Here is a 21,287-nt window from a genome sequence, read left to right as displayed (position 1 = left end):
TGGAATTGGAAAATGGAGGAAAGGGATTCTTCCCAACTTCACATGGAGGCTCAGAGGGAGGTGTAGTAGTTAGAGTGCTGGACGAGGACCAGGGAGATGCGAGCTCAAATCCCCATTCAGTCATGATACTTGCTGGGTGACTCTGGGCCAGTCACTTCTCTCTCAGCCTAACCTACTTCACAGGGTTGTTGTGAGGAGAAACTTAATTATGTGCATCGCTCTGGGCTCCTTGGAGGAAGAGTGGGATATAAATGCAGAAAGAAAGAAAAAAGTCTAGTGACCACAGTTTCAGGCTTGGTTACCCAGGCCAGCCAAGAATTGCAGGTTTTGGTTATGGTTGCCTAGCTACTGGCTGGGTCCAGTCATGAAGAGCATATGAAACATTCAGAGTGAAGAAACCCCCAATTGCCAAATAGTTTCCAAACTGCATGGTTTGTACCTTGGCAACCCCAAATTCCCTGGGAGACTCTGCCTCTTTCTATGTGCTGCAGTCTTCAAGAGGGACTCAGTTTCAGACTTTTCAGCCATCTGGTATCTATTAGAAGAGGCTTCCTTGTGGATCGCGTTCTCAAGACATGTCCTTAATTCCACTGGTCTTCAGGAGAACAGTGAATATGTTAGTAGGCCTTTAGGGGCAGCAAGAAATGGAGCTGTGTTGCATCTATGTTACTGGTTTTATGCCTATGAGGTTTGTTTTGTCTGTATTTTACTCAGATTATTCTATGCAATCATCCTGGTTCTAAGTTGCAAGCTTTCTTGAAAGATCCTGAATCAAATGGTAAGATATCAATCCAAAACAAAATACATGGGTTAGCAGATTAGTTAGTCATGACTAAGCACCACTTAAACTAATGAGTCGTAGTAAGTAACTTAAGTCCCGTTAATTTCAATGTGATATAGTCACAACTAACTTAGTCTGGATACTACCTACAGGAAATCAACAAAATGGGGGGAAAGAGGATCAAATTCACTTCTTACTCCAGTTCATTCTTTTTCTTTTTTTAAAGTCTGATATAGGATAAGGTAGAAAAGGCTATGTTGGTGATTTATATCAAAGGAAAGTGGAGAAAGAAGGAAGAGCACAATGAAGATGTACATGAACAATGGAAATGGTAAATGCAATGACTCCCTACCCGTTGAAAATGTGCTGAATGAGGGGGTGAGCAGTCTTCATGTACACATCCTGATTGGAACAAGCCTCCCCAAAGACTTCATCAAAGTAAAACACATGCTGAAAAGGAGAAGGGGACATTTATGTGAAAAAGAACTGTGCTTTCATCCAGCCACGATTATAAGAGGCATAAGCATGGATTTCGGCCCCATTCAAAGCTAAGATAAATCATAAAGCTCAGGCACTGCACAGCCAAGTTCAACCCACATTATAGCAGCATGCAGTCATCATCAGACATGGCAAACAAATGGAGTAAGCCAGTACAAAGGGAAGAAATCTCTCTCTTTCATTTATTACTCTCAAGGACACCAAGCAGACATAAGAACAGCCCTGCTGGATCAGGCCCAAGGCCCATCCAAATAGTGTCCCACCAGATGCCTCTGAGAAGTCCACAGGCAAGAGGTGAGGGCATGCCCTCTCTTTTGCTGTTGCTCCTCTACAACTGGTATTTAGAGGCATCTTCCCTCTGAGGCTGGAGGTGGCCTATAGCTATCAGGACTAGTAGCCACTGGTGGACTTGTCCTCCATGAATTTGTCAAAGTCTCTTTTAAAGATATCCAAGTTAGTGGCCATCACCAGATCCCATGGCAGAGAATTCCAGATTAATTACACACTGTGTGAAAAAGTACTTCCTTTTGTTGGTTCTAAATTTCCAGGCCTTGTCTCAATATGCATTGCTTTGCACTGGCTTACATTAAACCACATTTGCCATTTTGTTGCCTATTCACCCAGTTTGTATACATCCTTTTGAAGCTCCTCACAATCTGTTGTGGATTTCACTACTCCAACAGTTTAGTGTCATCTGCAAATTTGGTCACTTCGCTGTTTACCCCAAATTCTAGATCATTATGAATAAGCTAAAGAGCACTGGTCCCAGTACAGATCCCTGTACACTTCCCTCTATTTTGAAAACTTTCAATTTATTCCTACCCTTCGTTTCCTGTCCTTGAACCAGTCCATAATTGAACCTTTCCCGTATCCCATGACTGATAAGTTTACTCAAGAGCCTTTGTGGGGAAACTTTGTCAAAAGCTTTTTGGAAGTACACGTGTACTATGTCAACTGGATCACCTTTAGCCACATGCCTGTTGACACTCTCAAAGAACTCCAAAAGGTTGGTGAGGTAAGACTTTCCTTTGCAGAAGCCATGCTGGTTTTCCTTCAGCATGTTTAACAATTTTGTCCTTAAATATGCTTTCTATCAATTTGTCCAGCCCATAACCTAAGCTGACCTGCCTTTAATTTCCCGGATCCCCCCTGGATCCTTTTTTGAAAACTGGAGTTACATTAGCTACTTTCCAGTCCTCCAGTACAGAGCCTGATTGTAGCGACAGTTACATATTTTTGCTAGGAGTGCAGCAATTTCACATTTGAGTTCCTTCAGTACTCTTGGATTTCATCTGGCCCTCGTAATTTGTTAATTTTTAGTTTTTCCAAGACCATTTAGCACATCCTCTCTGGATGTTTAGAAACATTCAGTTTCTAAACATCTAGTTTCTCACCTCAAACTGGCACCGTTCTTCAGCCTCCAAGCTTGAGAAACACAGATCCAGAGTGGGTATACATACAGTCATTATCCTCCCCCATGAAGACAAACGCTGAATAAGTAAAAGGGGTGATTGGTTAATCGCTCCTTTGTAGCCTGTGCGGCACGGGGAGAATGATTGCCATGAACCCTGCTTCAGGACTTCTCTAACCTTGGGCTGTGCGGTCCGGGGTGGACGAATGCCTAGAAGTATCCAGACCCTCTCTTACAGAAGGGGGGGTTGGCTTTGAAGGAATTGGGTGGGATGTACCTGCCCATTCCCGAGCCAGGGTGTGTCCCCCCCAGTAGGGTGCTGGGTAGGATTTCAGAGTTCTGACCTGCTTCTATTGGCCCGCACTGTTCTTTAAGGGTGATTAATCACCTGGTGTTCCAGTCTGCCATGCTGTGTGTAATAGTTAACAAAGTTGTGGCCCTTTTCCTCTATACTGAGTCTACGTTTTCTTGAGCTGGGGTCTGGGGATAATGTTTTATTTTTGTTTTAAAATGTTTTAAATTGTTAGCTGTTGTTTTATTGTTTTAATTTGTTTTAGCTTTTTACTGTTTTATAAGTTGTTTTAATTGTGAACCGCCCTGAGCCATTTTGGAAGGGCGGTATATAAATTAAATCAAATAAATAAATAAATAAATAAATAATAATTAAGAACTCATTCAGCTTCTCTGCAGTCTCCTTATCCTCCTCAATAACCCCTTTCATGCCCTTATCATCTAAGGGTCCAACTGCCTCCCTGGCAGGCTCTGCTTCTGATTTATTTAAAGAAGTGTTTGTTATTCCCCTGGATACTTCTAGCTATATGCTCCTCAATCTCTCTTTTTGCATCCCTTATTGTCCCCTTATTAGCCACGCTGGTGTCATCCTGAATTTGGTGGTACTTTTCCTCCTTCTTGGTATACATTCCAACTGAGCTTCTATTATTGTTGTTCTGAATAAGTTCCATGCTTTTTGGAGTGCTTTGACCCTCCTAACTTTTCCTTTCAGCTTCCTCATCAAGCGGGCAGAAACCTTTGGGAGCAGGCAGTCCCTCAAATATCCCGGGCCCAAACCGTTAAGGGCTTTAAAGGTCAACACCAGCACCTTGAATTGGACCCGGAAACACACTGGTAACCAGTGTAGTTCTTTCAAAATAGGTGTGATATGATCACACCGGGCAGCTCCAGATAGAACCCTAGCTGCTGCATGTTGTACAAGCTGCAGTTTCCGAATATTCTTCAAAGGCAGCCCCACGTACAGCGCATTGCAGTAATCCAGCCATGACGTGACTAAGGCGTGGGTAACCGTGGCCAGATCTGCCTTCTCAAGAAAGGGACACAGCTGGCGCACTAGCCGAGGCCGTGCAAAGGCACCCCAGGCCACCGCCTCCACCTGAGCCTCCAAAAGCAGAGCCGGGTCCAGTAGTACCTCCAAGCTGTGTACTTGCTCCTTCAAGGAGAGTGCAACCCCATCCAGAGCTGGTAAAATCTCCTCATCCCGATTGGCTCTCGTACTGACCAACATCACCTCCGTCTTGTCTGGATTCAATCTCAGTTTATTAGCCCACATCCAGCCCATCACAGCCTCCAATCCCCGATTCAGGACATCCACCGCCTCCCTAGGATCCGGTGACAAGGAGAGATAGAGCTGAGTGTCATCCGCATACTGCTGACAACTCAGTCCAAGTCTCCGGATGACCTCTCCCAATGGCTTCATGTAAATGCTAAACAGCATGGGGGACAAAATCAAACCCTGAGGGACCCTACAGGCCAATGGCCACGGGGCCGAGCAGTAGTCCCCCAGCACCACCTTCTGGACCCTCCCCCCAAGAAAGGAACGGAGCCACTCCAACACAGTACCTCCAAATCCCACACTCAAGAGGCGGTCCAGAAGGATGCCATGGTCGATGGTATCGAATGCCGCCGAGAGGTCCAGCAGAACCAACAGGGACGCACTCCCCCTGTCTAGCTCCCGACAAAGGTCATCCACTAGAGCGACCAAAGCAGTTTCAGTCCCATATCAGGGGTGGAAGCCATATTGAAAAGGATCCAGATAATCCGTATCATCCAAGACCCTCTGCAGCTGGGACGCCACCACACGCTCTATCACCTTGCCCAAAAAGGGAAGGTTAGATACAGGTCTATAATTGTCCAAGTTGGAGGGATCAAGGGAGGGCTTTTTTAATAGTGGTCTTACGACCGCCTCCTTGAGGCATGATGGCATCCTGCCCTCCTATAATTAAGCATTAATGATCACCTCCAACCATCTGCCTGTCCCCTCCCTGGCAGCTTTTATTATCCATGAAGGGCAAGGGTCAAGAACGCACGATGTCACCCGCACACTGCACAGGATCTTGTCCACATCCTCAGGCTGAACCAACTGAAAAGAATCCAACACAACGGGACCAGATGGTACCAAAGGCACGTCTGCCGGAACTGCCAAAACTCTGGAGTCCAGGTCAGCACGGATGCGAGCGACTTTATCTGCAAAGTGGCAAGCAAACTGATCACAATGAGCTGTAGATGATTCCTCCCCCATTGTCTGGGGGGATGTGTGGAGCAAGGTTTTTACCACACAAAACAGCTCTGTTTGCACTGAGCAGATGCAATGGAGGCGGAGAAAAAACATTTCTTTGCTGCCCCCACCGCCACGGAGTAGTCCCTAAAATGGGCTCTAGCTCGTGTTCGATCGGATTCGGCACGACTCTTCCTCCAGCGTCGTTCTAGCTCAGAATATGCTCAGAGACACCCATTTCTTTAGCGTTTTAGATGTTCCAATGCTAAGTTCTTGTGCTGAAAACAGGTTCCCGTTCCAAGCAGTTCAGTGCAGCAATATACTAGGAATGAAGTACAACTAAAGTCATGGTGTTGGCATTAGTCAGCTTATTTTCTGCCTTGCATTACATAATCTTAGAATTTACTGTCAGGGATACGAATAGCTAAATTGGACAAAGTTGAGTACAAACTGGTGACTGTGGAAAGTATGTCGGAGGGCATATTCTGGTTAAAGAAGGGATAATGGCGTAGTGGGGAAGCAACCTGCCTAGAGAGCAGGAGGCTGTTGGTTTGAATCCTCGCTGTTTCTGGTATGTTTCCCAGTATATGGGGAAACTCCTATATCAGGCAGCAGCGACATAGGAAGGTGCTGAAAAGCATCATCTCGGACTGCGCGGGAGAAGGTAATGGTTAGCCACTCCTGTATTGTACCAAGAAAACCACATGGCTTTGTGGTCGCCAGGAGTCGACACTGACTCATCTTTCCTTTCCTGTGGCTTATGCTTCTTAAAGTATATTGAAATATACTTCTGGAATATTTATATTATTGAGAATGTCAAGCCAAACCTGTAGGAGAGAGGAAGACACTGAATACCCATGAGAGGATTTGACATTTCAGAGAATTCCTAGTCAAACATGAGATTGACTTCCAAGCGTTCATAGGATCAGAATGGCAGAAGAATAGAACTATAGCACATATTTTAAGCAAACAGAAAACAGTCCACTGAAACTCTGGTTGATATTCTGGTTTCAGTCCCTAGACTACATGCAGGGTGTGCAAATAGCTTGCTGCTCTGCAGACTGGTTCCTTTTCTGCTGCTGTCAATCAGAATGAGAAATTGATCTATGGGATCAAAAGAAACTTAGAAGAAAAGATTTAGGGCTGCTAATTAGAAATTTATGTTCCTCAAGAGGGAATAAAAACTGGGAGGAGGACTGAGTAGACAGAGAAAGTGAGTGTATTGATCATTAAAATCTAACTTGTGCACTGAACCTTGTCTTCTCATATTGTGGAAGTTGCTAAAAAGGGGAATTCATTAGCTAGGTGGGTAGCCCAATTACACAATGTGCCTTTGCTCAGCACATAAGACGCAAGCAAACACATGTTCACTGTTTAGCAGTAAAGGCAACAAAAGCCGTGTTAGGAACATTTAAATATTTAGATTTAAAAGTTTGTCATTTGGTGTAAGTCAGGGGAAAGTCCAAAGGAGTTACAGACCCATTTTAAATATTCAGGCAAGCAAAATGGGGTGTTTATCACAGTGAATGGTAAACAAAACTGCAAGGGTTCATGTCACCCTTGCAGAATAATTTGGGATCTTCTTTAGGAACTGGTCCAGCACTAGCTGCACAGATGTCTCCCTCACAGCCACTCCACTGTGGCTTCCAAGCAACTAGAATGTTGCCTTCCCAGATTCTTCTTCTTCATAGAGTGACCTTTTCTAACATACTACAGCTGTTCACGCTGAAAAAACTTGTGTGAAAAGCTATCATGCGATATGGGGAGGTGGTGGAAATTACAGTCCTACAGCTGTATTTAATCACACAATTATTTTTCTGGTAACATGAACTCTCTATGCTGCTATCACAAGACAGATGTCCTAATATTAATAGATTTTATGGAAAAAATGGTTGGAGTAATATCTGGTGGACAGATGATGAGGCTGCCCCTTTTACTTGAGCAGGAAGATCATACAGTGTTCTGCTAATAAGTGAATTACTATCTCAGGGAGCAGAAGTACCAAAAATATGTTTTACCATCACCACCGGAGGTGTAGCCTTTCCTACAGTACAGGGACGCAGCAACTATAACCCATGCTTCTGAAGCCTCAAAGACTGACCATTGTAGAGATTCTCTTGAAAAGTGTTCAGAAGCTTCAGCTAGTGCAGAATATAATTGCTTGTCTATTGTCAGGAACTGTGGCAAAGAGTGCACAGGAATGATGTTATTGCAACTGTAATCGCACCCCTTTCGTGTCTGGGGCGTGCTGGCTTTGACTTCTACTTCTCAACTACTTCGGTTTTAAGACTATGAGCCCTTGCTGAGCCTGATCATTCACTAAGAGTTTTGGAGGAGCTCCATTTCCACTTGTTCATTGCAGAAGGTCCAGCAGAGCACAAACCTGCAGTGCTCATATTACGGAACTTCCTCTTGTACTAGGCATGCTTAGCCTTTATTCACTGTATACCTAGAAGACAATGGAAAACCTTGATCTGAGTTTTGCTGAATATTCTGGATTCAGACATTTGTACATGCTCAGAATTGAGTATTATAAATTGCCTTGAATCATTATTTTCCTCTTACAAAGATGACCGCATGTAAACAGAAAGTCATTTCTGTCACCTGCTCAAATGTAAATGGAACAGCTTGGTACCATCACTTTAACGGATGTTACAAAATTTAAGGAGCTAAAATAACTCAAAAACCATAACTGCAACCTGCAAAATGTACTGGGTGAGGTCAACTGCCTCCTTTTTCTCATGGAGTAGGAGAGTTTCTGTATCTTCCACTGTGATGATGTTTACTTCTCCACGTCGCTCCTCTCTTAAGCCCAGTGGACGCTTTCGAACACACACCCGGATCTTGTCCGTCTCAGTCCACGGCATTTCCTTCTCAGAGGCATTAGGTCTACAAAACAGAAAGACAAGAGTGTGGTAACAAAGGCAACCCAAGCTAGCCAGATTAAAACATGCACAATGTATTCCTAAAAGAGTACTTGGGATCACTGGCTGCAGAATTTGACCCTTCCCCCATGTGCATGCAGGAGGGGGCTACTTTTATAAATAAAGGAATATAAATCAATTACTATTACCTGATAAAAGAATGAGGCACTCCATAATTATAACCTGAAATATGAGCAACTCTTTGTATAATGGGGGCTTCAGCATCCCCTAAGAGAGGGGTAATGCCAGTAGATGAACTGATAGCTGGAATGCCCACTTTGTATTCGGTCCATGCTGCAGGTGCATTCAAAGTGTCTTTTCTGGCTTTTTTGTACTCAGAGTCATGCCTCAAGGCTGCAGGCAAATCATCTTTATCTTCATTCGCAGGGCAACTGGATGATGTGCAGAATCCAGGCTCAAAGTCTTTTCCTCCATCTCTTTCCTCCAAGAGGGAATCAAAGTGGAGCTGCCTACGAGGACCAGGTCTAGCTCCCTGAGGTTGGAGGTAGAGAGCACCTGCCTGAATACGCGGCTTGTTTTTTTCTGCCGCTTCCTCTTCTGCTTGCAAGACTTTGATTATCCTAATGAGCTGAAAGAGGCGCTTGCGGTCCTTCATATTATGTACCCCTAGCTTAGTGTAATCTTTCATGGGGACAGTGGCAAGGTCATCAATCTTCTGAAAGCCAAGGGCAATAAAATGGGGATAATATTTTTCAAGTTCTGCCTCACAGAGGCATTCATACAGACATGAGGCCATCTTCTATTCAAGGTCTACAAAAACAACAAGACAAATTGAAATATTTTGATATGAAAAGTTCAGTTTTTAAAAATGGAAACTGTTATGTATGCTAGGAGCATTTACAGACAGCAAGCTTTACCACAGGTTTACTGAGAGGTTTTACTGAGAGTTCAAAGCTGCACCAAAAAACCGATGCAAAAAGTGGATTTTTTTTAACCCTAGATATAAATCGGGCTACACTCTAACGAGCAATAAAAAACCCCAAATCATGTGTGAAGTACTCCCCGATAGATCGTAGGGACTTCGGGGTAAATCTGGCCGATATGTGAATGCAAACCTCCATTCTGGAGGAGATGTGAACTTAAATCCCTGTGTGAAAGGGTTCCAGGGGGCGCTGTGGTGTTTAGTTGTACTTTTTGTTCCTTTGCAGCTCCTGTAGTATTTTGGGAGCAGTATTTATTTATTTGTTTGATTGATTTCTATACCTCCCTTCAAAAAGTGGCTTAGGGTAGTTTACATTAAAATAAAAACAACTAAAATCAATTAACAGTTAAAATCAGAAACTATAAAAACAACATAAAACCATTAACAATTAAAACATTTAAAACAGGGTTTTTTTTAAATGCTGGAAAACCAGGCCAAACATTTACAATTTAAAAACAGTTTAAAAACCCTGGAAGGCCAGGCCAAACAGACAGGGCTCTCCTGAAGGCCAATAATGAACTCAGATTACAGATTTCTGCCAAGAGTACATTCCACAGCCCAGGGTGCACCTGTAGCTGTTGGGTGGAGCTTTTGCAGATCCTAAGTGTACCAATAAAGAGCAATTGTGTTTTTAGGCTGGTGTGTTCCTTCAATTTTTCCTGCTACCAACACAGCAGAAACAATATATCAAGCACAGCTGCCACAGAAAACCCAATTCATATAACTGGATTGCTGCACATGTGTTACAAAAATGGATCTGGGTCATGTAAGCAGTAGCACTTGAAAGGAAGAACCCAGTGTTGGATAACCCCAACTAACTTGCTTTAATAACAAACAAACCTAGATGTCTGTAAATAACTCAAAAGAGCACTGAACTCTAGACTGAAATCCCAAGTCACCTGGATTTTTCAATATTAGTCCATACAATAATTTAGTACAATGCAAGAACAGCCAGCAATGACAGCACTTAGCATTTAGAGAGTGCTTTTTACTATCTCACTAACCCTTATACAAATCCCATGGAGACAGGCCAGTACCATCACCACAGTGCAGATTGTGGGGAGGCAGAGTGTGGCTTGCCAAAACACTTCATTGAGTAACTGACTGAAGAAAGTGCCTTCCTTTCTCGCAAATTATTGGTCACTTCTGCATGCTGAAGTTCCTGTTGGGCTCCCTTTCCATTTATTTATTTATTCATTCAATGTATATACCACCCTTTTTCTGAAGTGACTCAGGGCGGTTGTTTTGACTAGGGCTGATTCCCCCTTTTATTCTGTCGATTACTACTTTTTAAAGACTTTTCATGCCAATGTCATTTTTAAATTGCATTATGATTTCTTGTAAGTCAAGTAATCATTCAATTAAAGCTTTAAGTGTTGCTGTTATGTCTGTACTTTGTAAGTTACTGCCTTCTTCCCCACCCCCACCTTTTGTTCCAAAAAACTGCCATTTTCCCTTAGTAAAGAACAGGGGAAAGAAAACCTCGTGGACCCCAACTGCCTTCATGAGGGGGTATTCAGCTGTGCTCATAATGTGAGCAACCCACTCGCATTGCATCACTCGGCCAATATTAAGAAGTTGGTATCTTTAAAATCATGGCTGCAGAACACCAAATGAAGAGGAGAACTGCAGCCCAGAAGCCACCAGTACAACTCATAAAACTTAAGGGAGCAGAACAGTGTCTGCTTCACAAGTTTCATGAAAACAATATGCATTTTCTTTCTCCAACCAAATGCTATTATGCTCTGTATTTCATTTCATATGGAGTCACTTTCCTTCAAGAGCCACACACACAAACGTTTAGTGAGGTGTTGCAATATGAAAATGGCATCAATTAATCGATTAACTGGTTAAAACAAAGGTACAAGAATTCATACCATACAATTAAAAACTACATAGAAAATCCAAGACTTGAACGAACAACCACTTACTTGTTTCTGCTACCTTCTTACCCTTGCAAAGTCTATAGAACAAGCATTCCAAGTTGCAGAAATCCACTCCAACAGCTACAGAGAGCAATGTGCCTAAATTTAGATGAGTCTCTTCTGGCCATCCATGTGTCCCAAATGATCCCCATGATTCATGATCAAAATGCTAAGAAATTGATATGGATGGATTCAAAAGGTCATGCCACAAAGACAAAAGGATTCTTGCACTTATTAATAGACAAAAGAGGCTCTGCTCCATTCTTAAACATGCTGTAGGTATGCCTGAAATCAAGTACACTGACTCTAAACTACATATATTTAAGATGAGTGACTATATAGTGATTTTTTTTCATCTTTAGATATCATCTGGATTGTGCACAGTTTTTAAAATGTCAAGCATATATTGACCTTGACATACTTTCAAAATGTATTTCAAGCTACTGTCACTTTCTTCTCAGATTTTCATGAAACACTCCCAAGGGTCAGTTCACAATTTGACAATGGCCCCCAAATTTGGAGGCAGTTATTTCCTTTTTTTAAAAAAATCAGACCACACAAATGCTAAATGTAGTTTGCATGACTTGCTAAAAGAATATTTGCTCAAGCAATTTGATGTTTAAGAAGCTAGATTTGAGGGGAGAAACAAAACTTTAGCTGAATCTACTAGGCTCAGTCCTGTAGTAAGTCAGCACAGTAATATTGCTTCTCAGTTGTAATGTCTTGAACACTTGGGATATTAAGGAAACTATAAAGGTGCAAAGAATAATGACTAAAATGGTTTACTGGATGAGGTGGTTAGGTCATAGAGAAAACAGTCATGCGGCTGGTTCAGCAATATATTTTAACAACCCAGAAGCCACTTCCTATAAGGAGATTTCTAAACAATGAAGTGCAGACAATTGTCTGTGTGATGTCCATTTGCATTTAAAAGAGATAAACAAAATTCACCTGATCCACCAGAGATGCAACCTTGTACAGTATGGATTTAAGACCTTAGTTATTTGGGAATAAGGCCCACTTAAGTATAAATAAGTATAAGTATAAACCAGCTATGTGCCTAAATTTAGACGAGCTTCTTCTTGGCCATCCTATACATTAAGTTTACTTACTAATCTTCTTTATGCCAATAGCATATGGAACAGTAATTTTGAATTTGATACCAATTCCTAAAAATGCAACAATTTCATTCGAATACTCTTGCAATATGTGTTTTCTGTTCATCTGAACAGACACAGTCTGTCAGCCACAGACTAGCTTTTGAATTCCCCCAAACAACTTTATTCGATTCTTTGAGGCTACCCATTGTAGTCAACAGGGGATTTAGCACCGGAGGCCAATTCAGATGTTACATCCGCCAGATGGCATGACAGCAGCACCATGTGGCTAACTGGAGCTTGGACATTTAGAAGCAGCTTACCACATGGAGAGTCACTACACCAGCATCCACCAGGAATGGGCAGAAGAATTAAATCTGAGCCACAAGCAGCACCAGACCACCTTACAATGCAAAAACACTTTTAAGGTGCAGCATATCTCACACTGAAACCAACGGCAGATCTCCTACTGCCCTTAGTTGGGCTAGATTGCATCCCTAGTCACTGAATTGTGCCCCAGGTCATTCCAAGCAGATCACATTCTAGAGCAGGGCATGCAACAAGCAATTCTCCAGTTGTTGCCAAACTACAACTTCCATCAATTCCCCCACCACAATTTATTTTATTTATTTTTTAATTTAACTTATTTGTATACTGCCCAAAATGCAAGTCTCTGGACGGTTTACAACAATATAATAAAAACAACAAATAAAAAGGTTAAAACATTACAACAATTTAAAATTTAGAATGTTAAAATTATTAAAAACAATCAAACTATTAAAACAGTATCTAATTAAAAGCCTGGGTGAACAAATGTTTCCTGACTGCCTTTTTAAAAGTTGTAAGAGATGTAAAGGTAAAGTGTACAGTTGAGTCAGGGTCGACTCCTGGTGACCACAGAGCCTTATGGTTGTCTTTGGTAGAATATAGGAGGGGTTTACTATTGCCATCTCCCACGCATTATGAGATGATGCCTTTCAGCATCTTCCTATATTGCTGCTGCCTGATATAGGTGTTTCCCATAGTCTGGGAAACATACCAGTAGAGATTCGAACCGGCAACCTCTGGCTTGCTTGTCAAGTCATTTCCTGTTGTGCCATTAGGTGGCTGTGCAAGGGATGGGGAGGCTCTTATTTCAGCAGGGAGCGTGTTCTAAAGCCTAGTTACCTATAAAGCTATGGAGAAGCAACCTATAAAGCTATGGACAGGACAGCAATGGAGAAGGCCCGTCCCCGAGTAGCCACCAGATGAGCCGGTGGCAACTGCAGACGAACCTCTCCGAATGATCTCAATGGGTGTTGTGGTTCACAGCAAAGAAGACATTCTCTTAAATATGCAGGGCCCAAGCTGTTTAGGCCGCCATTTTCCTTGCCCACCCACCGCTGTTTTCTCCCTCCTGCCTGCTGCTGTTTTCACCTGCCCAGGTCTGCCGCTTTCCTCTTCCCCTGTTGGCAGCTCACTAGCAAATTCTTGCGAGAGCTGTCACACATGGGATTAGTGACAGGTACACCTAAGAGAAATATATATATATACACACACACTATCAGGGCCAGGCACAGAGCATCTGCGCCTCCGGCTGGCCCACCCACCCCAACGCTGCCTTTTTCTCTCCCCCCTCACCCCGACATGGCTTTCTGACCAGCTGGCTGGCCCACTTCTTCTCTCCCCCGCTTCTCAGCTGGCCGGTTCCTTCTCCCCTCGCCTGACTGGGATTTCTGCTTTCTAGCTGGCCGCTACTCAGCTGCCCGCACTCTGCCCGCCCTGCCTTCTCTGCCCGCCCCGTAGTCATTTTCCCGGCTGGCTGGCCATTGCTCTTCTCCTGGGCCCACTGGCTGGCTGCCACCATAAATAATAATAATTTTCTTCCCCCGCCTATCCCTATCCAGCAGCTCTCCAAACTCTCGCAAGAGCTGCCACACATGGGATTAGCGACAGGTATCTCTAAGAGAATTAAATATATAGCAGATATAACCAAGACCTTGTATTTTGTCTGGAAACATATCGGCAACCAGTGATATTTTAAGATAGGAGTAATATGGTCTCTCCGAGATGACCCAGAGACCAACCTGGCTGCCACATTCTGGACCAACTGCAGTTTCCAGACTACATAAAAGAGGCAGCTCCACATAGAGCGCATTGCAGTAGTCAAGTCTGGAGGTGACCAGCAGATGTATTACTGTTCTGAGGTCATTTATTTCAAGAAATGGACACAGCTGGTGTATCAACTGAAGCTGATAAAATGCACCGCTGGTCACTGCCTCAACCTGTGACACCAGGGAGAGGTTTGTTTCCAGAAGCCCCCTCCACTGACTGCGTACCTGTTCCTTCTGGGGAAGTGTAACCCCATCCAGAACTGGCAGATCAAAATCATCTCCTGAGTTCCAACCCCCAATAAGTACACCCTCTCTTATCTGGATTTAGTCTCAGTTTGTTATCTTTCATCCAGCCCATCACCACCTCCAAGCAGGCATTTAGGGAGGTTATGCCCTCCTGATGATGTTGACATGGAGAAATAGATTTGAGTATCATCAGCATACTGATAACACCCTGCAGCAAATCTAATGATCTCTCCCAGTGGTTTCATGTAGATGTTAAACAACATTGGAGACAATACAGAGCCCTGAGGGACACCATACAGAAGTGTAGATTTTGAAGAACAACAGTCCCCTAGGGACACCATCTCCCTGTGAGGTAGGAGTGGAACCACGACAAAGCAGTGCCTCCCACCCCCAACCTCCTCAGATGCTCCAGAAGGATACTATGGTCGACAGCATTGAAAACTGCGGAGAGATCCAAAAGAACCAACAGAGTCACACTGCCTCTGTCAATTCCACGTTGGAGATCATCCATCAGGCCGACCAAGGCAGTCTCCACCCCATAGCCCACCTAAAAGCCAGTCTGAAACAGGTCTATAATATTTATTACAGTTGGCAAAGATGGGAGGTGTAGTTCGGAAACTTCTGGAGAGCCACACATTGCTACCCCTGTTCTAGAATCTGTTTACACAGTCAACCATCCTGGAACATAAGGCAGTTTACTCTGACTTGTTCTCCTTTCATACTGTATTTTTTTATCCCACCTGTCTCCAAGGAGCTCAGGACAGCATACACGGTTCTTCCCTACTCTCCATCTTATCCTCATGACAGCCCTGGAAGACAGGTTAAGCAGAGAGAGAATGAATGGGGGTTTGAACCCAGGTCTTCCAAGTCCAAGCTCAAACTCTCTGCTACAGCACACTGGTTCTCAAAATGGCCTGTGGCCCCATGGGTTTCTGTGATATGATTCTTACAGACACAAAGATAAGCTAATTTTTCAAAACAGAATACAGCAAGCTTTGTTCCAAGTTACACTGAGCCAAGAACTACTCTACAATCCTGTCTTCAGTGCCATCTGTTGGCGGAAAGGGGAGAGACCGATTATCCTGTTCAATGACTTGCATCTTGCACTACCTTATATAATATAAATACATGTTAGATCCAAGATATTTAATTATGCATACAGATATTCACAGGCATACAAAGAAAAGCAATGTGCAAAGCTGACTCCCAGAAAAAAGTGCAACTATAATTAAGCAGGATAGTGGTTAGAGTGCTGGACCAGGGAGACCCAGATAAGTGCTTGGACTTGAACTCAAATCACTGTTCAATCATGAAGGTGACTTTATGCCAGTCATCCCTTCGCCTAACCTATCCTGCAGGGTTGTTGTGAGGATAAAGGGGTAAAGAACAATTTACATTATCCTAAGCTCCTTAGAGAGTGAGATGTAAATGCAATAAATGCCAGCACCATCTGGCAGCTAATTGTGGAACAGCCAGTGCCCCCAAGAAACTCATTCTTAAGAATAAATGGAATTGGGGTGGAGGAGTTGGGTTGGGGTGTGGTGAGGAATGTGTGGTTAGTTTTAAGTTTCAGTTCCAAAAGAAGCAGCTGTTGCCTTCTATTTATTTGTCTGTCCGTCTCTGTGTGTATGTAATGCAAAATGGCCCCAGGGCACATATCAGAAGAACAAAGCCAAGCAGAATGGTCCCTTACAGGGACCATTTTACTGCATTTTACTGAACTCCCTGTTTCCTTGCCTTGTCCAAACACATATACTTCAGAACAGTATTATATTTTAAGTCTGCCGGTAATCCAGATAATTTGCTGCTGTTTATTGGTTTAAGGATTTGCCACAATAAACCAGTGTGACCACAGTCCTTTTTGCCCTCTTGCTGCCACAAATGAATACCCCTACTCATTCACCTTCCAAAACTGTTTTTACAGCGTTCAGCAGTATGTTGTTGATGACCAAAGGCACATTCACTCACTTTATTTAGCAAATTTGTATGCTAACTGTAACCAGATCTCCAGGCACTTGACAACTAATTTAAACTTAAAACCAAACAGTTAAAAGAGATTACAGTTTTAAAATCAGATTTAAAACCAATTGCAATTCTGACTGAACAGGTGCATCTTCAGCGCTCTTCTTGTCACTTGTTAAAATGTCTAACCACATGGAGAAGGGGAAGTGACCAGCTGAGAGAAGCAGCTCTGAGAACAAGTCTCTGCATGCCTTTGTTACCCTAACATGGCACCCGGTTGGTGAACTCAAGAGGGCATTCCCACTGTCATTGGAGAGTATGACTAGCATACTGTTAAAAGGAGGGCAGAGGACTTGTATCTTGCACCACCTTCTTGCCTCAGCTAATGACACTCTGATGCACTGGGACAGTGGGGAGAATGAAGAGAATACTTCCAAGGCAGAGGTTGAAAGCTCGTCTTCTATTGTATACATGAGCATGATTTGATGCCCTTTGGAAAACAGCAATGCAGCCTATGAGATGCTACTATGAGTCTAATCATTTCTTTGGAATATAAAACCATGTTTGACCAGGGAATGGATGTGCATGTCAGCCTGTGTGAAACCAAAGTATCCAAAGACCTGTTCCATTCAATTTGTGAGTTCAGACACCACACTAAGCCATGATTAAACCATGGCTTAGTGTTACTAGAACAAGCCTTTTGCTTGTACACTTCCCGTTCCCCTTGTGTGCAAGGAGAGAAGTCTGCAGCTTCCATTGTGGTTTAGAATAAAGTGCTATTTGTCACTGCACCCGAATCTAGCAAAAACTAGATTCAAATTATGTTCAAACTTCAGTTTGTGAAAAGCCAGGATCTGACCTAAACCATGGTTTAATTATGGGGAAGCATTCAAATCTGCCCATTGGGTTTTTGTTTTTTTTTTAAACCAACAGCCTCAGGTTAGGTGGTAGATTTTTAAGGCATTCATTCTGCCCAAATAAAAAGTTCTGTGAAGCTCAAAAGAGAGCAGCAGGTGTTGACCCAGCAAAAGAAAAGGCACTACCTACTTGGGGGCTCATTCTTCAAGAGTTAGGTGGCAACATGCTGTGTAGCATTACAAGAACAGAAGAAGGTGTCTGACTTTGCAGAGAGTCTGGAGCCCCTGCAGCCAAGATGTTCTGCAGCATAGTGCATGGGGATGGAAAGCGATTTTCAGTTCTCTCCCCACCCCCGCCTGCAAAAACCCTTTTCACTGCCGGAAAATATGTCCCTGGGGGCTGTGTGACAGGGGCATATTTCTGGCAGAGAAAATGACATTTGCAGAGAGGTGAGAGAAACAAAAGTCACTTCCCCTTCTCCATCCCTGGGCACAGGGCTGAGGAATGAGCTGCTGTGATGGGCCCTTCTTCTGTCCTCATACGGCTGAACAGTATATGGCCACTCTGACAAAAAAAAACACCAAAAAAAAGAGCTACTTCTCTCAGCTGGGCTCTTCCCTTTCCATGGGTTATTTTATATTTAGTCTTCATTGGATTGGCTTAACTGTTTTAAGTTGCTTTCTGAACAAGGCCTTCTTGATGCAGGCTAGAAGAATGTGGTTAGACATTTTAACAAGTGACAAGAAGAGCACTGAAGATGCACCTGTTCAGTCAGGCTTGTCATTGGTTTTAAACCTGATTTTTAAACTTTAATCTGGTTTAACTGTTTGGTTTTAAGTTTAAATTAGTTGTCAAGTGCCTGGAGATCTGGTTACAGGTAGCATACAAATTTGCTAAATAAATGAAGTGAGTCAATGTGTCTTTGGTCATTCATTCATTTATTCATTCATTCGATTTCTATACCGCCTTTCCAAACCGCTCAGGGCGGTTTACATGGAGATATAACAAACAAATAAGATGGAACCCTGTCCCCAAAGGGCTCACAATCTAAAAAGAAACATAAGATAGACTCCGGCAACAGTCACTGGAGGTCCTGTGCTGAGGGTGGACAGGGCCAGTTACTCTCCCCCTGCTAAATAAAGAGAATCGCCACGTTAAAAGGTGCCTCTTTGCCAGGTTAGCAGGGGTCATCAACAACATGCTGCTGAATATTGTAAAACAATTCTGGAAGGTGAATGAGTAGGGATATTCAGCATATTTACAGTAATCTTTGTCTTTACTAGCTTTCGGGGTGGGGTGGTTAATAGCAAAGGACTGAACAATCTTCCAATCATATTAATTTTAGTCAAATGATCTCAGTGGAGAAGCCTCTGCACCTCAATGGATAAAAGGACAACTGCTTACAACAACAGCTGTTGTGACTGGAAACATCTCATCTTCATGGTTTGTGAAGAGCGCCAATCTGCAAGCTGACAATTATTTAAACATTTGTCTTTTCCAACAAGCAAAGCTTTCAAAAAACAGAGAATGTTTTCTTCATGCTGTTCCTACATAAAGAGAAATTTGTCGTTACATGTTTGAAATTATTATTTCTTCATTCACTCTGTTTCTGTTGCTGTGTTAGTGGTTACTGTTACCTGGCAACCAGCTTCTTCCTTTCAAGTTGTAGAAATGAAGGGGGTAGGGTGGGGGGAAAGCTTCTGTACTTCTGTACCCAGAGCTTCATGTTTCCAGCTCAGGATAGGAAATTCCAAAGCCCTGAGAGGACATCTCAGCTATGCTGCAACATGAAGATGCTGGCAGTTCCTGGGAGCAGGGGGAGGATAGAAGAACATGCTATATTTTACTAGATGTGCACATGGATAAAAGGCAGCACTGAGTATTCAGGAAGTACAGCAGCGGTACTATCCACTGGCAAAACTCCCACAATGCCTGACGCAGAATCTATAGAGATGAGATAAAACTTAAGGCCATCTAGTCCAAGTCTCAGCAATGGCCCTTTCAAGTGATACGGGGGGCTTGGAGGAAAAAACACAATGACTTGTGGCTCTCCTCTGAAATCCAACACAATCCAAACTGGAGGGAGGCATGAATGCTTTACCGAGGAATCCCTGTGGCACACTGCCTCTCTGCCTGGGAGCAAGGTCCAAACTGAATGGCTCCACTGCCCCACCCCACCCCACGGCTACTAACAGATTAGCTCCATTGACCCAACAGTGATGTGCCACAAGCACAAACCAGAAGCAAGCAAGGAGCAACCATGACATAAGTGTTTCTAGCACAAGGAATATGGCCAGCTATGCCATCCAGCAAGTTTGCCATTACAAGATCAAATGGACATCTGCTCATGGCCTCCCTTTAAAATATCTGCAAGGCCTCCCTCCAAAGGCAACAGCATTTCAGCAATTCCTGGGCATGCATAAACACACAGAACCACACACTGCATGACCAAAACACAGAATCCGTTCTCTCTGTTCAGTCTATCATACCACATAGCATATAAGACTGAAAGCTAGTAGATTATTGAGATAAGAGATATCAAAACATCTGGTCATAATGCATTCTGCAAAGATGTATTCTCTTCATAACATACTGCTTAACTAGACTGTTTAGCTAGCCCCTTTTTCTGGAAATGCTAACCCTGTCAAGTGTACTGTCTATTTGATTTTTTAAAATTGTTCTTCTGTTTATATATGATTTTAATCTGCTTGGTTTTTTCAGAAAGTAATGAGATATCTGAACCCAGTGGAGATGACACGAAATTTACAATTATTATTACAAATATTTATATACAGCTTCATAACAAAAAGAAGTTCTTGAAGCAGCTTACATACAAGAGAAATGACAAGATGGCTCCCTGCCTCAAACGGGGCTCACAATCTAAAAAGGAAGATAAGGGAGACAACTGCAACAGTCACTGGAGGGATGTTGTGCTGGGCTGAATAAGGACAGTTGCTCTCCCCCTGCTAAACACTCCTGTATAGCCAGCAAAGATCATAGCAACAGTGTCCTATCTGGGATGATGCATCACCTATTCACCTAGAATCTAAAAATATCTCCTACCAGCCTTATTGCATGTCTGCAGCTATTGTTAGCAGCTGATGCTTGTCAATGGCAGCACTGCACTCCTGCTTTTACAGTGTCAGAGCTTTGATTGGTGCTGAGAGAGAGATTCTGCAGGTCTAACACAGACACTTTGAACTTCAGAAGAGGAAACTTCTCCAAAATGAGGAGTATGGTGAAAAGAAAACTGAAAGGGAGAATCAGGAGAGTCACTTTGCTCCAGAATGCATGGAGTTTACTCAAAACCACAATATTAGAAGTCCAGTTAAGCTGTATACCCAAAAGGAGGAAAGGTACCACTAGGTCCAGGAGAATGCCAGCATGGATAACAGGTAAAGTCATGGAAGCCATAAAAGGGAAGAAGACTTCCTTCTGAAATTGGAAGGCCTGCCCAAATGAGAACAGAAAGGAACACAAACTCTGGCAAAAGAAATGCAAGGTGACAATAAGTGAGGCAGAAAGAGAGTTTGAGGAACATTTAGCCAAATGCATCAAGGGGAATAACAAACACTTCTTTAAATATGTCACATGCAGGGAGGCGGTTGAACCATTAGACAACGAGGGAGTGAAAGGGATTATTAAGGAGGAGATGGAGGTTGCAGAGAAGCTAAAGGAGTTCTTTGTGTCCGTCTTCACGGCAGAGGATACTGAGCATATAACTGTTCTTGAAACAGGCTTTTTAGGGATGAAGGCTAAAGAACTTAGCCTAACCTACTTCACAGGGTTGTTGTGAGGAGAAACTTAACTATGTAAACCGCTCTGGGCTCCTTGGAGGAAGAGCGGAATATAAATGTAATATATATAAACAAACAAACAAACAAACTGAGTCAGATAGCAGTGACAAGAGATGATGTCCTAAACTGTCTGGAGAAACTGAAAACTAGCAAATTGCTAGGGCTGGATGGCATCCATCCTAGAGTCCTCAAAGAACTCAAATGTGAAATTGCCGGCCTCCTTGCTAAAATATATAACTTATC

The 21,287-nt window shown here is 43.0% G+C and overlaps 1 protein-coding gene across 10 annotated transcripts in view; it reads right to left on the bottom strand.

Annotated features, from left to right (window-relative positions):
* The window catches only part of KIF24 (kinesin family member 24), a 57,701-nt gene that overhangs the window by 30,279 nt on the left and 6,135 nt on the right, over positions 1 to 21,287 (bottom strand). Inside the window, exons 2-8 of one of the 10 annotated variants that reach the window (XM_053299773.1) lie at positions 18,885 to 19,053; positions 18,652 to 18,794; positions 15,168 to 15,236; positions 10,998 to 11,160; positions 8,273 to 8,894; positions 7,899 to 8,088; positions 1,134 to 1,231 (exon numbers count right to left, since the gene is read on the bottom strand). In XM_053299773.1, coding sequence (XP_053155748.1) covers positions 1,134 to 1,231; positions 7,899 to 8,088; positions 8,273 to 8,880 — 896 coding nt within the window. In that variant the 5' untranslated portion in view covers positions 8,881 to 8,894; positions 10,998 to 11,160; positions 15,168 to 15,236; positions 18,652 to 18,794; positions 18,885 to 19,053. The remainder of the gene's footprint in view (positions 1 to 1,133; positions 1,232 to 7,898; positions 8,089 to 8,272; positions 8,895 to 10,997; positions 11,161 to 15,167; positions 15,237 to 18,651; positions 18,795 to 18,884; positions 19,054 to 21,287) is intronic. The other 9 variants (XM_053299777.1, XM_053299774.1, XM_053299775.1 and 6 more) reach the window with 9 other exon arrangements.

The sequence above is a fragment of the Hemicordylus capensis genome, chromosome 2 (genome assembly GCF_027244095.1).
Source record: "Hemicordylus capensis ecotype Gifberg chromosome 2, rHemCap1.1.pri, whole genome shotgun sequence".
Taxonomy (NCBI): Eukaryota; Metazoa; Chordata; class Lepidosauria; order Squamata; family Cordylidae; genus Hemicordylus; species Hemicordylus capensis.
The sequence above is the reverse complement of the archived record's forward strand: the minus strand, read 5'-3'. Positions and strand labels throughout refer to the sequence as shown.